Source organism: Charadrius vociferus, unplaced genomic scaffold (assembly GCF_000708025.1).
Source record: "Charadrius vociferus isolate BGI_N301 unplaced genomic scaffold, ASM70802v2 scaffold629, whole genome shotgun sequence".
Lineage (NCBI taxonomy): Eukaryota > Metazoa > Chordata > Aves > Charadriiformes > Charadriidae > Charadrius > Charadrius vociferus.
In genome coordinates, this window is record NW_009650184.1 from 98,786 (window position 1) to 115,548 (window position 16,763).

At 36.3% G+C, this 16,763-nt stretch overlaps 1 protein-coding gene across 1 annotated transcript in view; it reads left to right on the forward strand.

Moving 5' to 3' along the window:
* Nucleotides 1–16,763, forward strand: part of ATP9B (ATPase, class II, type 9B) — a gene marked incomplete at its 5' end in the record, with an annotated part of 136,298 nt that overhangs the window by 97,118 nt on the left and 22,417 nt on the right. The window contains 2 exons of the mRNA XM_009892792.1: nucleotides 5,860–5,972; nucleotides 9,580–9,828. Coding sequence (XP_009891094.1) covers nucleotides 5,860–5,972; nucleotides 9,580–9,828 — 362 coding nt within the window. The remainder of the gene's footprint in view (nucleotides 1–5,859; nucleotides 5,973–9,579; nucleotides 9,829–16,763) is intronic.

The window sequence follows — 16,763 nt, forward strand, 5'->3', positions numbered from 1 at the left end:
CTAGTTAAATCTAAACAGGTGAAGTTTTTCCTCAATATTGAAAATGAAAGGGAATCCAGAGAACAGTCTGCAAAAATCTTACATTGTGGTCCAAGCTTCGCTGGAAATGATTGAGAATTAGTTGTTGAGTCTAAGGAGCATTGCATTACTAACATAATTGCAAGGTAGTCCTTTGTATGATTGTAAATTGGGTTTGTGCTTCATCAATAAGCTTTTTGACAAGAAGCGTCCATCACAGTGGCGCTCTCATTTGCCACAGTAGAATAGAAAATGAAGTATCCCAATAATTGCATTATAGTTTCCTTATTGTGGGACAAGAAAGCAATGTGGTATAATTAGGTTTGATTGGAGTGCATGTTTCCGGTAAGATCTGAAATTAATGATGTTGCTATAGTGACACATCTGCGGCCACCAGTGCGTGAAACATAAAGTAATTCATTCGACAAGAGAAGACATCTGTTAACTGCAAGGATGCAGAGCATATTGACACTGACCAGAAATACTAGACGTTATGTGATAAATGAACAAATGATGCTGAAACAGGAGGACAGATAATTTGTACTTAATCTGCTGGGAGAACTTTAATCTTCTCACTGGTTGCATTTGACAATGCCATTGTTTAAAGAACAATGCTGCAGAGAACTCATAAATTTTAAAACTTAACTCAGGGTGCAGCCTATTAAAGCAATACATTAATTCCTTTGTTAGGGAGTTTTTATCTTCATGTAGAACAAAGCCATTACTAAAAACACCCACTAAAACAACAGGTTTTTTAGGACTCACATTTTAATTATAGCATCCATTACCCAAAATGCCATGTTGTTTGGACTTGAATCACATATAAGTTTGACAGAGAGGCGTCATCCGTTGGGGGGGGCAGGGGGGGCATTTACAGGGGGGAGCAGTTTCCAGCATTTTCCAAGGGCAGCTGAGCATGATATCTCATCCTCTCCAGGGTACAAAAAGATTCTAATCATGAAAGAAAAATAAAGATATTTGGCAATATTTATCGAACTTTTTTTTTTTTACTTAGGATGTGGGATGGCAAACCTTCTGCCGTTCACAAGAACTACCAGAGTATTCAGATAAAACAAACGCATACAGTCTTCCAAGCGTAGTTATTTACTAATGAATACACTTGTATTTGAGTTCTGTAATTAACATTTTAGCGGGTGTTTGGACCAAATGAGATACTTAACAGATATAATAGTTGAACAGATGCATAGAGCAATGGTATTCTTGATTTTTCTGGGAAAGCCTTGTGTTAGAGGTTGTTGTTATGGGCTTTTTTGTTAAATGTGCCCGATGCAATGTACCATTAGAATAGCAAATTTCAGTAGTTGTTTCTGAAAATTAATCTTTTAAGTATACTTTAATTTATTCTTTATCTGCCCAACATAAGCTACCACAGAGAAAGAGTAATTTTTAAAAATGCTGATGGAATAACATCTCACTTCACTGTGATGGATACATATCCATGCTATTGCCCTTACGCTTCCTCTACCTCTGTGATTTTTAGTACCGCTAAAGTTGCAGGGTGAATAGAGCAGACTAGGAATGGAAAGTTTTGTTGGAGAGATCCTTCAGGAAGCTTCCAGACATGCACTCAAAGTAGATCAGTCAAAGGAATCCTTACGTCCTGGCTTCTGTTGGACTCCATCGACTGAAAATACATGGTGTATCCAATGAGTATGGATGTTGCTCTTAGATACTGCTGTCATCTTGTGGGAGGCAGAAGGTGCAGAGGAAATAGCTGCTGCTATTCATAGCTGTGTTATCTGTTACCTCTACTGTTACCTTCTGCCCAGGAAAGAATAAAGATATCTCAGCTCTCTTTGTCTTTGCCCTTATTCTTAATGCATTATACCAGGACTTGTTTGGTTTGAGATTTTGTGGTGGTTGTCTATGGCCCGTCTGTAAGTGGAGCAGCTGAGTGAACAGACATATTCTATAAGTGTTTACCATGAGTTTTTTCTTTTTACATTCTATACCAAGTTATATTTTTTTCTAGGATTCATAGAAAGAATTTCCATCTCCAAAATGTTGCCAACTGTCTAATTATTAAGAGCTTTGGGCCTGATCTCCCTTAAAGTTTCCATAGAAATGTTCACATTTACACTGACTTTTATCTGTTTAAGCAAATAAACGAAGTAGTCATATTTTATGAAAAATTACTCACCCTCTTGATTTCTCAAAGTTTTTAATTCTGCTGTACATATTTTCTTGCCTTTTTGGGTTTGGCCTTTTTATATTGTTGGTATTGGTCCAAATTACCATCTACTAATATAGGATCAAAAAGATCTGCATCTGCTTCTCAAAAACAAAATAAAAAACCTCTACTGCTCTGTTGTGAATCACATCTGTTGCCACCCAGGGAATGATGCCTTCAGGACTTTTTCCTTAGAAATTAATTTCCTCTTTGCCTGCTTTACTCCGTGTTTAATGATACAATTGTAGGGGGGAAAAAAAAACAAACCAGAAAAACAAAAAACGCCACCAACCAACCAACAAAACACTCTTGGCTTCATTAAAGAACATACTAGATTTTTCTTAAGCAATTGTATACTAACTTTTTGTCAGGATATTTTCTTTGTGTGGTACCTGCATGGTAGAGCAAAGTTTAAGAATGTATAATAGTAGTAGGTCATACATTGACTAGCACAATTTCTGGAAGCTTTTCTAAAATAAGTTTTTTATCTAATAATTTCATATTAGCAATGTCCTGAAAGCATGGAATTGATAAGTAGGTCTTGAAAAAGCATTATTAAAAATGGAAAGCTCTTTCACAGTTCGTTAGTCTGCTCAAGGTGACAAGTACTAGAGAGCTCAGTTTTGGGGTTTTTTTAATTCCTAAAGTGGGCTATATTAGAAAATCTACCTCTAGATATTCAAAGGGCTTGCATTTTGGGACATAAAGTAAAAGATGTGTTGTTTTGTGAAGGAATATTAGTCTGCAACTAGAAGACTGAAATTTAAGACAGAACTGCTGCTAAAGTTATAATGTGACTGATTAGCACTGTGAATCCAATTTGAATATTTGGAACAAGTTGTGGGGAATGTTTCTGTCCCATTTTGGTGTTTCATTCATTAGGATAATTTAGAAGTAAATCTTAATTTGTACACATGGTGAAACTTAGCTTCCATGTGGATGACTGAAAAAGGTGTATTTTGTTGGGGTTTTTTTGCAGAAATTTTTGGGACTACTTTCACAAATGCGGCTACATGTGTTTGTCTGATAACATGTCAGACTGATTGTTGTTGAAAGCCTTACGCTAGTCTTAAGAATCCTGAGCAAACTGTAATTGTTGTTTCTTTTCTTTCTTCTTGTTTTTTTTTAATTATTGCAATTTTGTGTAGCAGGTACAGGTGTTTTTGCAGCCTCTTTTCATATGTCATAGTTATTTCCTGTTACTGGAGCTGATAAAAGGGTTTGTATAAGTAATGTATAAGATGCAAGTAATGAATGAGGATTGCTGGAATGTTTATTTCCATGTCTTTACAAGTTGATTTCTTTTTCCTTGCCCATTTTCCCTAAACCTTGTTCCCTGGCTCCTGATTGTTGCAAGATAGGAAAATCCATACTTTTCTGCTCAGAAGCTTTTCTTCTCTCCTTGCTGAGAAGAGGGCTTGGGGGAGGGGGAACACACAAATTTTCCACCTATCTGCCTTTCCCTCACCAAACATGATTTGGAGTTGGACTGATTTAATAGTGTCAGAAGAAATAATCTTTCCATATCGTAATCATAGGGCTAATTTTGTTTCCTGCTCAGTTTTCCCAAGCAGCAATTACAGAACTAGTGGGAAGTGGGTTTGACAGTTGCCTGCTGTCTCAAGTTTTGAGTAGCATTTAGTTTCACAACTCCTAGGGAGTGTTTATTTTAATTCAAAGGCTTGGCAAAGCTAAGTGCGGTGAGAAGATATTAGCATGCTTGGAAAGTAAGGAAGGTGATGCGGATTTACTTGGAAATTTCTTGCAATAAACATTGTTGAATAAAGTGGGTGGGGTTTCGTTTGGGTTTTTTTGTTTTTTTGGTTTTTTTTAGAAAGAGCTTTTAGTCTCATGTTTTAGTGGAAACTTTCATGTGTCTCGCGCAAAATGGAGATTGGATTTTTCTAGTCTATAATTGAAGTAAAAGATTTAATCAACAAATTTAACAAAAGGTCTCAATAGAAGTACAGCTTCTAAAGGCAGAAGAAGTCATTTCTCATGGTTTTATAGGATTACTGTAAAACCAAAATAATCTTCTCATCCCTTGTACAAAAGTAACCAAAAAATTCTGACTTACTAATTCTAGAGATCAGTAACTTTTTTTCCTGGGCTGTTTTCCAGCCTTGGGAATATTCTACTTCTCATGTGAATTTTTGGTAATGTTATTCATATTTTGTGAAGAATTTATGCATTTCAGCTAAATCTTATTTAAAATATTTTTAAAAATTAAAATAACGACTAGGAAAAAAAATGTTGAACAACACGTAGGGAAAAGGGAATGCGAAGTGTCATTTTTTTAATGGTAGAAGGGGAATTTGGAATGATCATCAAGTGCTGGTAATACAGGAGGACATGGTTTGATAGTGCAGTATGATGGTACAATAATTGAGATGAAGTGTCACTGTACAGGTACTACCAGGGAGTAGGAGTATTAGGCATCTCAAGTATAACTGAGAAAGATGTGAGACTTTTACAGCCCTATGGAATCTTTGAAGAGTGCTAATGGTTCTAACCCTATTAGATGCATAAACTTGATGCTAACTGTCCAAACAGTTCTGTTTTCCAGATAGTAATTATAGTATATGTCATGCTTTTAGACTTCTCTCTTCCTGTGGCTTACTGTGTATTTTGGCATACTGGGACAAAGGCATGATATAAAAATAGTGTGGATAATATGAAGCATTTTATTCTGAAATTTTATTTGTAGATAATTATCATATTCTCCATATTAAAAATATTGGAGAAGCTTCACACTTTTGGTACCATGTTTTGTTTATTTTTTTTAATCATCAGCTTTACGTATTTTAATGACCCAAAACTGAGTGATTAAACATAAGAAGAGCTTTATACAATATTGATTTCACTTTGGCTGAGTAACCATAGGAAAAAAGTTTTCGGAAGGGCCATTATCAAAACAATCTTTTGTGAGCTGACGATGGGAAGCTAGGCAGTAGTGACCTCTTTTTGTCTGATGTGCCCCATCATGGAAGGCTGAAGCTCCCACCCCTCAATTAGAGCTTTTCCAAACCAGAGGATGTGACTAGTTGGCAGAGGTGGACACAAAGTGTCAGTCTGTGACTGACACCCTGTAGTTTCTCACAAATGTGAAGTGAGCTCCGAAAATACTGATTTTGTTCATTCTGGCTTATTCCGGTTGGAGGCTAAAGCTGTCAAATTTGCAAGTGATGTTATGTCTTAATGACTTGCACTAAATAATGTGCCCGTTTGCCGCAATGTGTGCCTTTGTACACAAAGTGTGAGAGATCTGTATGAATTTTGGGGGTTTGTTTTTCTTTTTTTAGACTTATTGATACACATTGTGGACTCTTGCATTGGCTTTTGAGAGTCGGTTCCATCCAGATACTGCATTTTCCATCTTTCATGCGAAGAGAAAAGTTTTTGTCTTTTTTTTGAGCTTGTATATTTAGTTGTGTTAGCTTCAAACTGTTCCACCAGTTTGAAGGTGGAACCAATGATTTCTTCCAGTATGACTAACCCTGATCTTTCTCCACAAACATTCCCTTAATTAACTAAACAGATGCATACTCATGATTCATTCCTTCTTTTGAAAAGAAAGAATTTGGTGCGGTTTTTGTGGCCTTCTCAGAGTACTTTTTGCTGCTTTATGATATATTACTTCTTTATTACAGGAACACTTACACAGAATGAGATGATATTTAAGCGCCTCCACCTAGGTACTGTGTCCTATGGAACAGACACAATGGATGAAATTCAGAGTCATATTATAAACTCTTATTCACAGGTATCTCATTTCATAAATTATTTACCTTTAATACTGAGATATTTTGTGTAACAGCGTTGAAGCATTGTCGTTACTCATTATGTCTAGAAATTTGAGATGCTATGAAAGTTCTTTCATTTCTAGGTATCTCTTAACAGATATGATGACAGGAAAAAATGTGAGACATTATGTAGTTCTCTGATTCTGAAGTTCCCTGTAATACCCACTTAAAGGAGTTTACTTTTCTGTTCCCCACTGGCAGAAGTCTGTGTTAACCTGTCTGTGCAGTGCAGTTTCTCCTGCAAAATCACCTAAGAGTAAGCTATTAATTACTGAGACTACAAATTACAAGTAAGTGTCCAGAACAAGACGAACATTAATTGTGTCTTTGAATATCTTCATCAAGCACAGACATCAAAAAGCCACATAAATGATATAACCAGAAAGTAAGAAAATGGTTGTCAAAATAAAATTTATAAATACATATCTAAAAACGGTTTTCAAAAAAAATTACGATGATTGCAAACAGCATAAAGCTGGGGGGGACAAAATGGAAAACTCCATATTGCTTGAGAGCAAAGTGTTCCTGTGGTATGAGTGCTTGGTCTGGAAAGCGTACAAGAGGATTGTGGCTCCTTGCCTGTCTGTGGGTCAGTTGTGGGATGAAAGAGGAAGATGGAATTCTGCAAGCATCACTTGCATCTCCCAGGTGTGTAAACTATTTGGGTGCTTTTTGCAAACCTTTTTAAGCACCTGATTCCACTATGAGATTAGGAAGGCTTTTTTATTTATTTTTATTTCTGTTCTTTGAAACAAAAAAGAAAAAATTGACAGAAGAGGAAATAAATGGTAGGTTAACTAATATTTCCTTATGTTGCATACAGTATGATAATAAAACCTTTTCCATAGTTAACTTGGATATTCAAACATGACTGGCTGACCTAGTTAAGTTTGTAGACTGACCTCCTTGTCTGTGTCCTCATTTTCTCTTGTAAAAGGATCATAGGATCAAAAATTGATTTGAATCTTCGGTTGTGTTGTGTTTTGAACTATGGCTCCCTCCTCATTTGCTTAAAATAAAAATTTAAAAGTAGCTCTTTGATGCCACGCTTTACTCAGTTAATATTATGTAGCTTTTGGGAAGAGAGGCAGGAGGGAAAGCAGTGAATAAGGAATGTATAAGTTTTTAGTCTGCAACTTCAATTTCTGTATTATTTCCCATCTAAACAGATCAGCAAATCAATTTCTTGAATTCATTTTCCTGTTTCAGCTTAGTTCTTACTATTATAGCCATGAATAATAGCTGAGATGCAATAATATGCCTTGGAAATGAGATATGGAGCTCTTTTACCTAAAGATCAGCAGTCCAAATTTGGTTCAGAATGGGTTACTGAAAGTAATTGCTACCTGACTATGTTTATAAAAATCACCCAAACATAGTTTTGTTATAATAAGTTGCTTAAGTATTCACAGTAACAACTGTAGCAATAAATAATATTAACTGACAGTATTGAGCTGGCACACCTAGGTCTGACTGGGTTTGATGACTAAGCGCCAGTCTTTTAGAGGAGGCGTGTTCATTAACACTGTTTTCGTATTTTGCAGTTAAATATGCTATCTGAAAAGAAATGCATGACTCCTGGAATTCTTACTTGCTTAAACCTTTTACTAGTTTGCTGTAAAAATTAGTAAGTGGTACCAACGGTTAATTAAGTTTTTTAATTGTAACATATTTGGCACTGAAATTTTTAAAAGTAAGAAATGTGAGGGAAGCTTTTTTTTCTCAACTGTGGGAAAAGATTTCCCAAATCTAGGTTTGCTGTTAGTAGGTGATGAAAAGAACTTTTTTGGAACTTCCTTTCTTTCAGCTTTATATAACACTACTTGATGTTTAAATTATGCTTTAATTATGTGTGTATTGATAGCAGCTTTTTAAAACAGAAAAGTGAAGGGATCCTTGGTAACAAAAAAAAAGCAACTATTAAACGATTGTTTCAATCTAAAAAAGTATGAGGTTTTTATTTAATATATGATAATAGAAGCTGCCAGTTAGCTAGGCAGTGGTTCTTGTGTGACATTGATTTTATCCCTTGTTTGTGTTCTGTTTTATTATTACAGTGGACCTACTAGACTATTGTCATCTTAATGTAACACACAAATCTATTATAACCTGATTATATTTCCCCACTGGAAGCATTTTGTGATAGAGGGCATAATCTTTAATGGAATTTGTGTGAAATTAAATTATACAAGCATCAATAAACATAACATAATTCAGAAGGAGTAAATCAGCTTAATTTATTTGCGGCTGTAATGGCATCAGCGTTAGCAGAATGCAAATGCAGAGGTTTAAAGCAGTAGCTGAAAAGCAGTGCCAGATGAGCAGAAAGTTAAACCCTTTATTAGACAACACTGTAATTTGATGGGCAGAATGTTCACGGTTCAGCAGATTGCAGTCAGGAGGAAAAAAGCGTGGTTTGTGAAGAGGTTTTCTGAGTTACCCTGGAGTGAACAGAAGAGCCTTTGGTAGTACTGCTGATACATTTCATGTGCTGACTTTATTTTAAAAAATAACAACAAAAAAAAAAACCACCAAAAAACCAACCACCCCACAACAACAACAAGCCAAAACAAAACAAGAAAACCCAAACCCGTTTCTTTTCAACTAATTATAAACACACAGTACTTTCTCTCAAAAGATTAATTCAATCATGTGCTTGAGCCTTTCTGAAAGATAACTTGAAATAGTGCTAGTTTAGGGGTTATGCAACAGTAATACGATCTTCAAATATGTGTCAAACTATTCTTTTGCATTATTTTATTAGATTATTGCATGCTTGTAAGAGCAAACACATTTCAGCCTGCAGCAAAAGCGTGCAAACTGCTTTAGTTCGTAAATAATATAGAAATTGTGTAGGTTATAAATTAAATCAGCAATATTTGTATTTTAATGACTCCTAATATTTATACTTGACAATGATACTTGCTTTTGTTCTTTCGTTCCATACCAATCTGGTGGTCTTTAAAATACAGAGATTTAGGTGAAGATTTAAAAGAAAAGGTTTTTTCCAGTTTAATGGCACTGGAGTTTCCAACATCTGAGTGTACACAGGTGACAAAGAGATAAAGAACAACAACAACAAAACACCACCCTTGCAGTTTTCTTTTGGTGTTTCTGAACTCATCCAATTGGCTGCTGGCTTAAATACTTTTGGAAAAACAATTCATAAAATTTAAAGGACTGTTGGGATGGATCACTGAAAAAGGTGAATTCTGAAGTGAGGAAGCGGGGTTTTCTGCAGAATCCAGTCAGCCTGTTCACCCCTTTTCCTGCGTACTTGTTTTCATTTCACATTTTTCAACTGTCTGCAGGCTCTGTGACTGAAATCTGACTACAAATGCAAGGTGGTGAGCCCACAGTTATGTATCAGTTCCACAGAAAAGTAGATGAGGGTTTTTATGAATTGTAATGAGTTAACAGGAGGGTATATAAAATAAATGGTTACTATCCATATTATTTATCAACCTTTTTAAAGGGTACAATTGGAGATAGGTATATATCTTAGTATTCATGCTTTGTTTCCACTGTTGAACTTTGTTTTACAATTCATTGTGTTTGGTCTTAAAGGTGCACTCCCAGAATACTGGAAACAGTACGAGTTCAACACCATCAAGGAAACCTCAGTCCTCTGCACCCAAAGTCCGCAAGAGTGTCAGCAGTCGGATACACGAAGCAGTGAAGGCCATTGCACTGTGCCACAATGTGACCCCAGTATATGAATCCCGGGCCGGTGTGTCTGGAGAAACAGAATATGCAGAGGTGGATCAGGACTTCAGCGATGAAAATCGCACTTACCAGGCTTCCAGCCCTGATGAGGTTAGTATGCAAGAGTGAAAAAGTTAATATCTCATAAAGAACAGGAGAAGTTAAAAAGAGCAGAACTGTGAAAGAAGAGTGCTTTGGGCTGAAGTCTCTTTAAAATTAGCCATAATCTGGTTTTATTTCCTCTAGAGCTGTAGGAAAGATCTGGTGTTTCTTTCTTACATAAAAGTGTGTTCAATGATTTGACTAAAAGATCTGTGAAGTCATTGCTTTGGGATCAATACTGTGTTGAGAATTGCAATTGAAGTTACTAGGTGTATTCTCAAAACGTTAATCCATGTATGAATCATAGCATATACATCCAAAAGGGAATATGAAACTGTTGAGTGATGGACAAACAGGTACATTTGCTAGAGGCACTACCAGTTAGTGGAATGGATAGATTCTTAACGGAGGCAGGGGGAAACACCCCAAACCTCAAATACTCCTGTAGAAAAGCTTTTGAGCATCAAATCCTGGGCAGCTTCATAATGTTCGGGATTCAGTGAAAATTGCATCAAGCGTAGCACAAATTTAAAACCCCATTTCAATAAAAACATGCATTTGACTTCCATTGAAATCCAAATTTTAAACAAATCCCGCTGCCTTCAGTGGATTTGAGTTATTGTTCCAAATAATCCTGTTTTGGGACCTAAATTGATTGCCTAAAATTCACTCTAAAAAGATACTAGAAGCGAGAGGCAAAGCTCAAGTTTCAAGATACTGCAGAGAAAACATAAAAAATAATTATAGTCCATTCACTTTATGAAAACACTTATGTACTTGATACAGTACAATAGAGAAATAGAGTATTTTGAGGTTGGTTTGCCTCTGAAAGTGAGCAGGTTGAGGGAGGGGTGTCTTTGTTTTAAAGAAATTCTAGCAGCGTCTGAAGCTTGGGTGTACTGTTGGCGGTGTAGCCGCAGTAGCATAGTCATAATCAAACCAAGATTGTTGTAAGATGTGAAGAAGGGAGTATGTATCTGAAAGCCTGTATATTTTGGGGGCTATACAAGTTGATCTAATACAAGATAATTTTTTTTCCACAAACTTCATCTTCCCACAGCATAGCCTATTATTCTTGGTATACATTTGGTTTACATGTCTAATATATCGCCATCTGTAATATTAACAAAACTTGAGCAATTCAAACTAAAGCTGGAATTGCTAAAAGTAACAATTCTATAACAACTCTGTCTTCATGTAGTGCCAAACTAGGAGGCATTACATGCATTTCAGATGCTGTAAACACAGCTCATAGTGTCAAAGGATTGTAGAATATAAAGAAGAGGCTGGTTCTCAGTGATGAAAAAGTGGCACTTAGAACATTTTTTAAAATAAACTCTAGGAAGGACTTGAGATGCTGCTCTTTGGCTAAAATCAATAATCCATAATACTATAGGTGGTCTTATATAGCGTGGGTTATGCATTATGAATAGCGAATGCTGGAAGTGCACTAGTTTATGTCGGAGATACACTGCAAATATAGTTTGTTAGTGTAGTTGAATAATGTTTGACTTGTCTTATGCACATATGTGCAGATTTTCATATGCGTGTATATTCATATTTGCTGAATAGATCAGTGTAATGAGCCTGTGAGATATTATTAAATATAATGGAAGACTGCATGAGCAAGTATCTACGTATGAAGGTATGATGACAGCTGTGGATTAAGTAAACATTCTGCTTTAGCAGCCAAAGGTATTACTAAATTACGTGAAGAGATGCGCAATTGAGAGGCTGTGTGGGTTTTTTCTCCCACTTGCTCTTGTCTCCCTGTGGGCTGTTGTATATTCATTCAGTTGTTTGGAACCTGAAAATATTACCATAAAGAGCAATTCTTCTCCCATATTTGCTAAAGGAAACAGCTGTAAGACTTGAGAATTATGCAAGTGGTGCCCTGGGAAGACAGTAGAGAATTTGACTTTGGAAGGAGGAAAGGGAAAGTTGATAAAGTGTTAATACAACAGATCTGGGACTCGGGGTGGAAAGGGAAGTAGAAGAGGAAATGAGTAACAAAGAAACTATGAGTGTTCCAAGGAAGAGAAAGCACAAGTATCCTTTTAATAATGTTTATTTTTTTTAATCATCTTGACTCATTCATTCAAACTATATAATAGTGAAATGAAAAACTTACCTTTTAGAACAGACAGCATTAAATTATCTCAAAGATAATGCTTAAAACACTAGTAAAATTGCCATACTGAACAAATATGCTTTAATATAATAAGAAATTGATGCTAAATGGAGTCTTATAAAAAGTTGAAGCTACAAAAATCATTTAAACATATTTAAACACAAAGCATAAAAAATGCAGCATGACAGCAAAAAGCCTAAGAGTTGAAAGACTAGCAGGTCTTTATCATAATTTTTTAAAGAGTTCTATTGATGCAATGTTTGCAAATCACTGGAGCCTAAGGAAAATAATGTAAATGGTTCATTATTTAGTTTATTGAACTTTCCTGCAGTTAGGTTGACGGATGATGCCAATGTTTCCCAATCACCAAAGTACCATTTTAAAAGCATTTTTTATTGAATAAAGTGCTTTGAATATTGCACCCTGGAGCTTTATTTAGGGAAATGGTTCAATTGATGTTTTCTGTTTAACCTCAGCACTGACCTATCACAACATATTTGGTTAATAAGCAACATTATCATTTAATAGACTTAACCAGTTTTATGCATTGTACTTTCTCAACATTACAACTCTGTTCTCTTAGATTTTGTTTATGGATCTGGCTTGATTGCAGTCTTTTGAAAGAAGTTATTTGCACAGTTGTCTGTTGCATTATGTAATATTGTATGATATTACCATAGCACATAAAGAGCAGAGAACAATGTGTAAGTATAAACTGTTCTTCCATGTAGGAAAGTATAAGAAGCAGTTTAGTAATATGATGACACACTGTACACTTAATTAATTGACTTGAGGAATTCATTTGAAATTCTTCACATCTGTATGTGTATGTGCACATCCATATACAGATAAAATGTAACCATAACAAAGTATGCACATTTGGAAGTAGGTACATTCATCATAAAAGATGTATTTATCTATTGTTAGAGTAACCTGAGATAAGTAACTGATTTTGTATTCATAATGTGAACCCTACTTATGCCAGGCTCTTTGTTTCTTATGATAAGTGATCAATATTTCATTTTCTCTGAAAGAGTGGAAAGTTTCATTTGTCTGTCACTTGTCCTCTACAGCTGTAGCATGGCAAACAATAAACATTCACTGAGAACTCACTGAAAAAAATGAAAACAGCCCCTACTTGGCCATCATAGGTGTGGGTTCAGCTCATCTGTAGAAAGCCAGCTACCTTAATGTAATGAACAATCATAAAAGGATATAAGCTAAGTAGGTAAAGCAATGGAGTTCAAAGGTCACAGACCCAAGCAATTCAGGGGCATGCTATGAACAGGAGCCTTTGAAGACCTTTGCTCCCCTTGGTCAGAAAAGATTGATCAGTCACGATTTTTAATGACTGCTTACTCTCATAAACCAGCTATTTATTTGTTATGCTTTGTCCTGCACTGTTATATTCTCAAGCGTTTCTAATTCCAGGATTTTGAATATTTAAATACTACCTTAAAGTGTGGTCAGTTATTTAATTCCTACATTTCTGTCCAGAGATAACAGAGTTGCTAAAATTAATTACAAGGATACAAAGCCAATCATTTAAAAACAGACAGGGAAATGATATGCCCTTAGTGAAGCAGCTTTTGTGTTTACAAAAGTGAAGCTGTAATGTATGAGACATGTTGTATTGTTTAATTCATTTTATTGTGTGTGCTTATTGAAGCTAGACTAATTGTGTTGTTTTGTCAATGTATTGTGAAAAGCAAATCACTCAGTAGCATAAAACCATCACTTTCATGACCTTCGAGACCCACAAAGAATAACTACTCCATAGCTTGTCTTGAATATTGATCGGCAGTTTTTTCACATGATCAAGCTGTATTTTTAAGTTAATAATTTTATTTTAATTATGAAGTTTCTTGATGAAAAGCGATGGACTGCAAATGTTAGTTATCGAATCATTGTTTATAAACATAAACAAACCAGTGCTGATTGGAAACATGTGAGTTGTTGTTGAACAATCCAAACAGAAACTGTTGGGAACGCTCAGGCAGTGGGGAAAAAGAAATCTCAGTGCTCCTTTCCTGTTTCCAAACCAATAGTCTTAACTTCAAAATACTACACATATAACCTCTGTATACCTTACGTGGCAACCTGATTTTGAACGTAGATCCTATTGTCTGAAGTGAAGATGCTCTTAAATACTCTGAAATAAATGAAGGTTGGTTATATGAGAGTTCTTCTAAGCAGCGAAACTAGCTTACAAAATTTCCATCCCTAGTCCTTCTTTCTTGCCCTACAAATTGCTCCCTCATATATGCCAAAACCTTCGAAGCCTTTATTTATATGAGTCATTTTTCAGTTTAAGTGGTCAGGTTCCTAGCATGGCTCCAAAAAAGCTGTCAGCATAACTGTGGGGGAACTCCCAAACTGCTGGATGGGGTGGAGAAGAACTGTCAACACCAACCGTGAGGCAGTGGATCTTTTTCTTAAACTGACATTAGCTCAAAAGGGAATATTGTATGTTGAAAGTGAGAATTAGTTGGTGATAAACTGTTTTGAGTAACATTTTGTAAGTATTGAACAGTTAAATATTTCTGCTAGGGAGCAGCAATGGCAGGCCGGCCTGCAAGGGAGAGGGAAGCCAGGAGCTGAGCATGATAGCCATGCTGCTAGAGGCAGTGGCCTCAGTGATGAGGTGTACAGCCCCACAATATCCAAGCAAGGTGAAAAGGGCACGTTCCATGAGAGAAACCACAGTCAAGAGTATAGATTGTTGTACAGGTCTGTGGTGATGAGGCACATCTGAACTCAAGCCAAGAAGTCAAAACATTAAGTCAGGATCAGGTCTTGAGGCAGCAACCAACATTAGACACAATCTGGTGATTGGAAGGAAAGTTCAAGGCAGTGAGGTGGGTCCAAAGCCAGGAGGTTGTGTCTACCTATCGTGGCCAAGTCAGCGAGGTATGTGGCCAAGTGTAGGCATAGCTGCAACCTGACTGCAATGTAGCTCACAGGACCAAGCATGAGAGCCAAGGTAAAGGGGGAAGGCAGCCACCATGGAGGCTTCTTCAAGCTCTTTCTTCATCACAGCTCTTAACAGTGAGCTGGACTTGAACGCGGGTGGTTAAACTCCTAGGAAGGAGGGTGAACTCAGGGCATTTCAGTCTAAACAGGGTTTTGAATATTTTTTCATAGAAATACAGGGCTGTGCTGTCTTGGTTGATAAAAGGTTATGTTTGAGTCAAGTAAGTATCCAATCTCTGCTTCAATTTGAGTGGGATGGATTGTTGTTTCTTTTTTTTTCGCTTCTGCTTTCTCTCACAAAGCATTCTATTATAAAAAATAAAATTAGTGGTTTAGGTTCCTAAGACCAGCTAAGTTCCAAACAGCCCAGAATTCAAAGGGAGCAGTAGAGTGTGATGGTTTGTATGTTCCAGTTCTGATTGATTTAGTATCTAAAGCAATCAAGAACAGCCTTAGGGTATTTTTGTGGTCTTCTGCCAAGCAGTAACAGCCTTTTAGGACTGATCCAGTAACTGAAGGTCTTCAGGATTCAGCAGGGTGCTTCAAATACCTCACTTTTTGGATTTATAACCCTATGTGCCAAAAGGCAATTTTTTCCATTTTTTTGGGTGACCGTATCAGGTTTTCTTTAACTGGGACTTCTTCATTCCATAACACTCCCAAGATGACAAGTAACTAGAAGTAGTTACGTTTTCCGTAGAGCAAAGGGACTCAATGTTGCAGTTCCCCAAAGTGAAAATTAGTAAGACAGCTGGGTGGTAAGTGATATTTTCTGTTTGTCCAGAGGAAGCAAAGGAAGATGTTAATCTGAGAGGGAATGAGAGTGCCCTTCCTTGTGTAAGTTATTCACCCTCACAGAGAAAAGTTAGGAGAATATAGAGATGGACTTTGAGTTGGGCTATGTAAGAAACAGTCCTGTAGATACTGATTGGGTGGCCTGAAGCTATCTAACACCACTCTAGAGAGAAGCAAACTCCTATTATTTGGTAGGGCAGGGAGGTACTTAACTCTTTCATCCTCAGAGTTGGAAATAAATAAAGATATGGCTGTTCTTTAAATGCTTCCTATGGGCAATCTGTTTCATCTTACATATTGGCCTTATTTTTGACTTTTGACTCGTGTGCTTAGGTATTTGTAGCATTTTCTGCCACGTAATTATTTTCATTGGGGTTATTAAATGGGAGTCATAGGTCATAGGCTAATAGAACTTTAAGAGATTTTTTTTCTTAAAAATAAAAAAATGTTGGCACCATAGTGGGGAAAAAAAAAACATTTAGAATGCATTTGATTTACAGCAAAATTAAATATACCAAGGTTTTCGTGGCCTATCAGTTTACCTGTTTTCTAAATTTTTTAAAAATTGTTGATTAGTATTTATTTTAGGTTAAAATCAGTCTAATGTTCTAATTAAATATGTAGTTCTGAATCTGCAACAGGAATAATGGTTTTGGTTGGGGTTTTTTTCCTGTGCTTGTGGTGGGATTTATGAAGTCCTTAACTATTCATTTTCCTGACTCTAGTAGGCTTAGCTTTTGTGACTGATAAAATAGGTAACTGCATCGTTGGCACTTAACAACCTTGTGTACTTTATGGAACTTCTAGAAACTACCTAAGATATTTATAAGCTGCTTGTTTTGATTTAGTTCCGTAAATGAACATTTCTAAACAAATGGGGTGATTATGTCCCCAAAACATGGAGTTAGTATGCAGGGTTGCTGTGGTCTGTAACAACAGCGCTTCTGAAGTTTTCCCTCTTCGTGCCCCTCTCGATACATACACATTCCTCAGGCAACTGAGCTAGACACACCATCCTGCTTGGAGAAGCTACTTCCACCTCCTG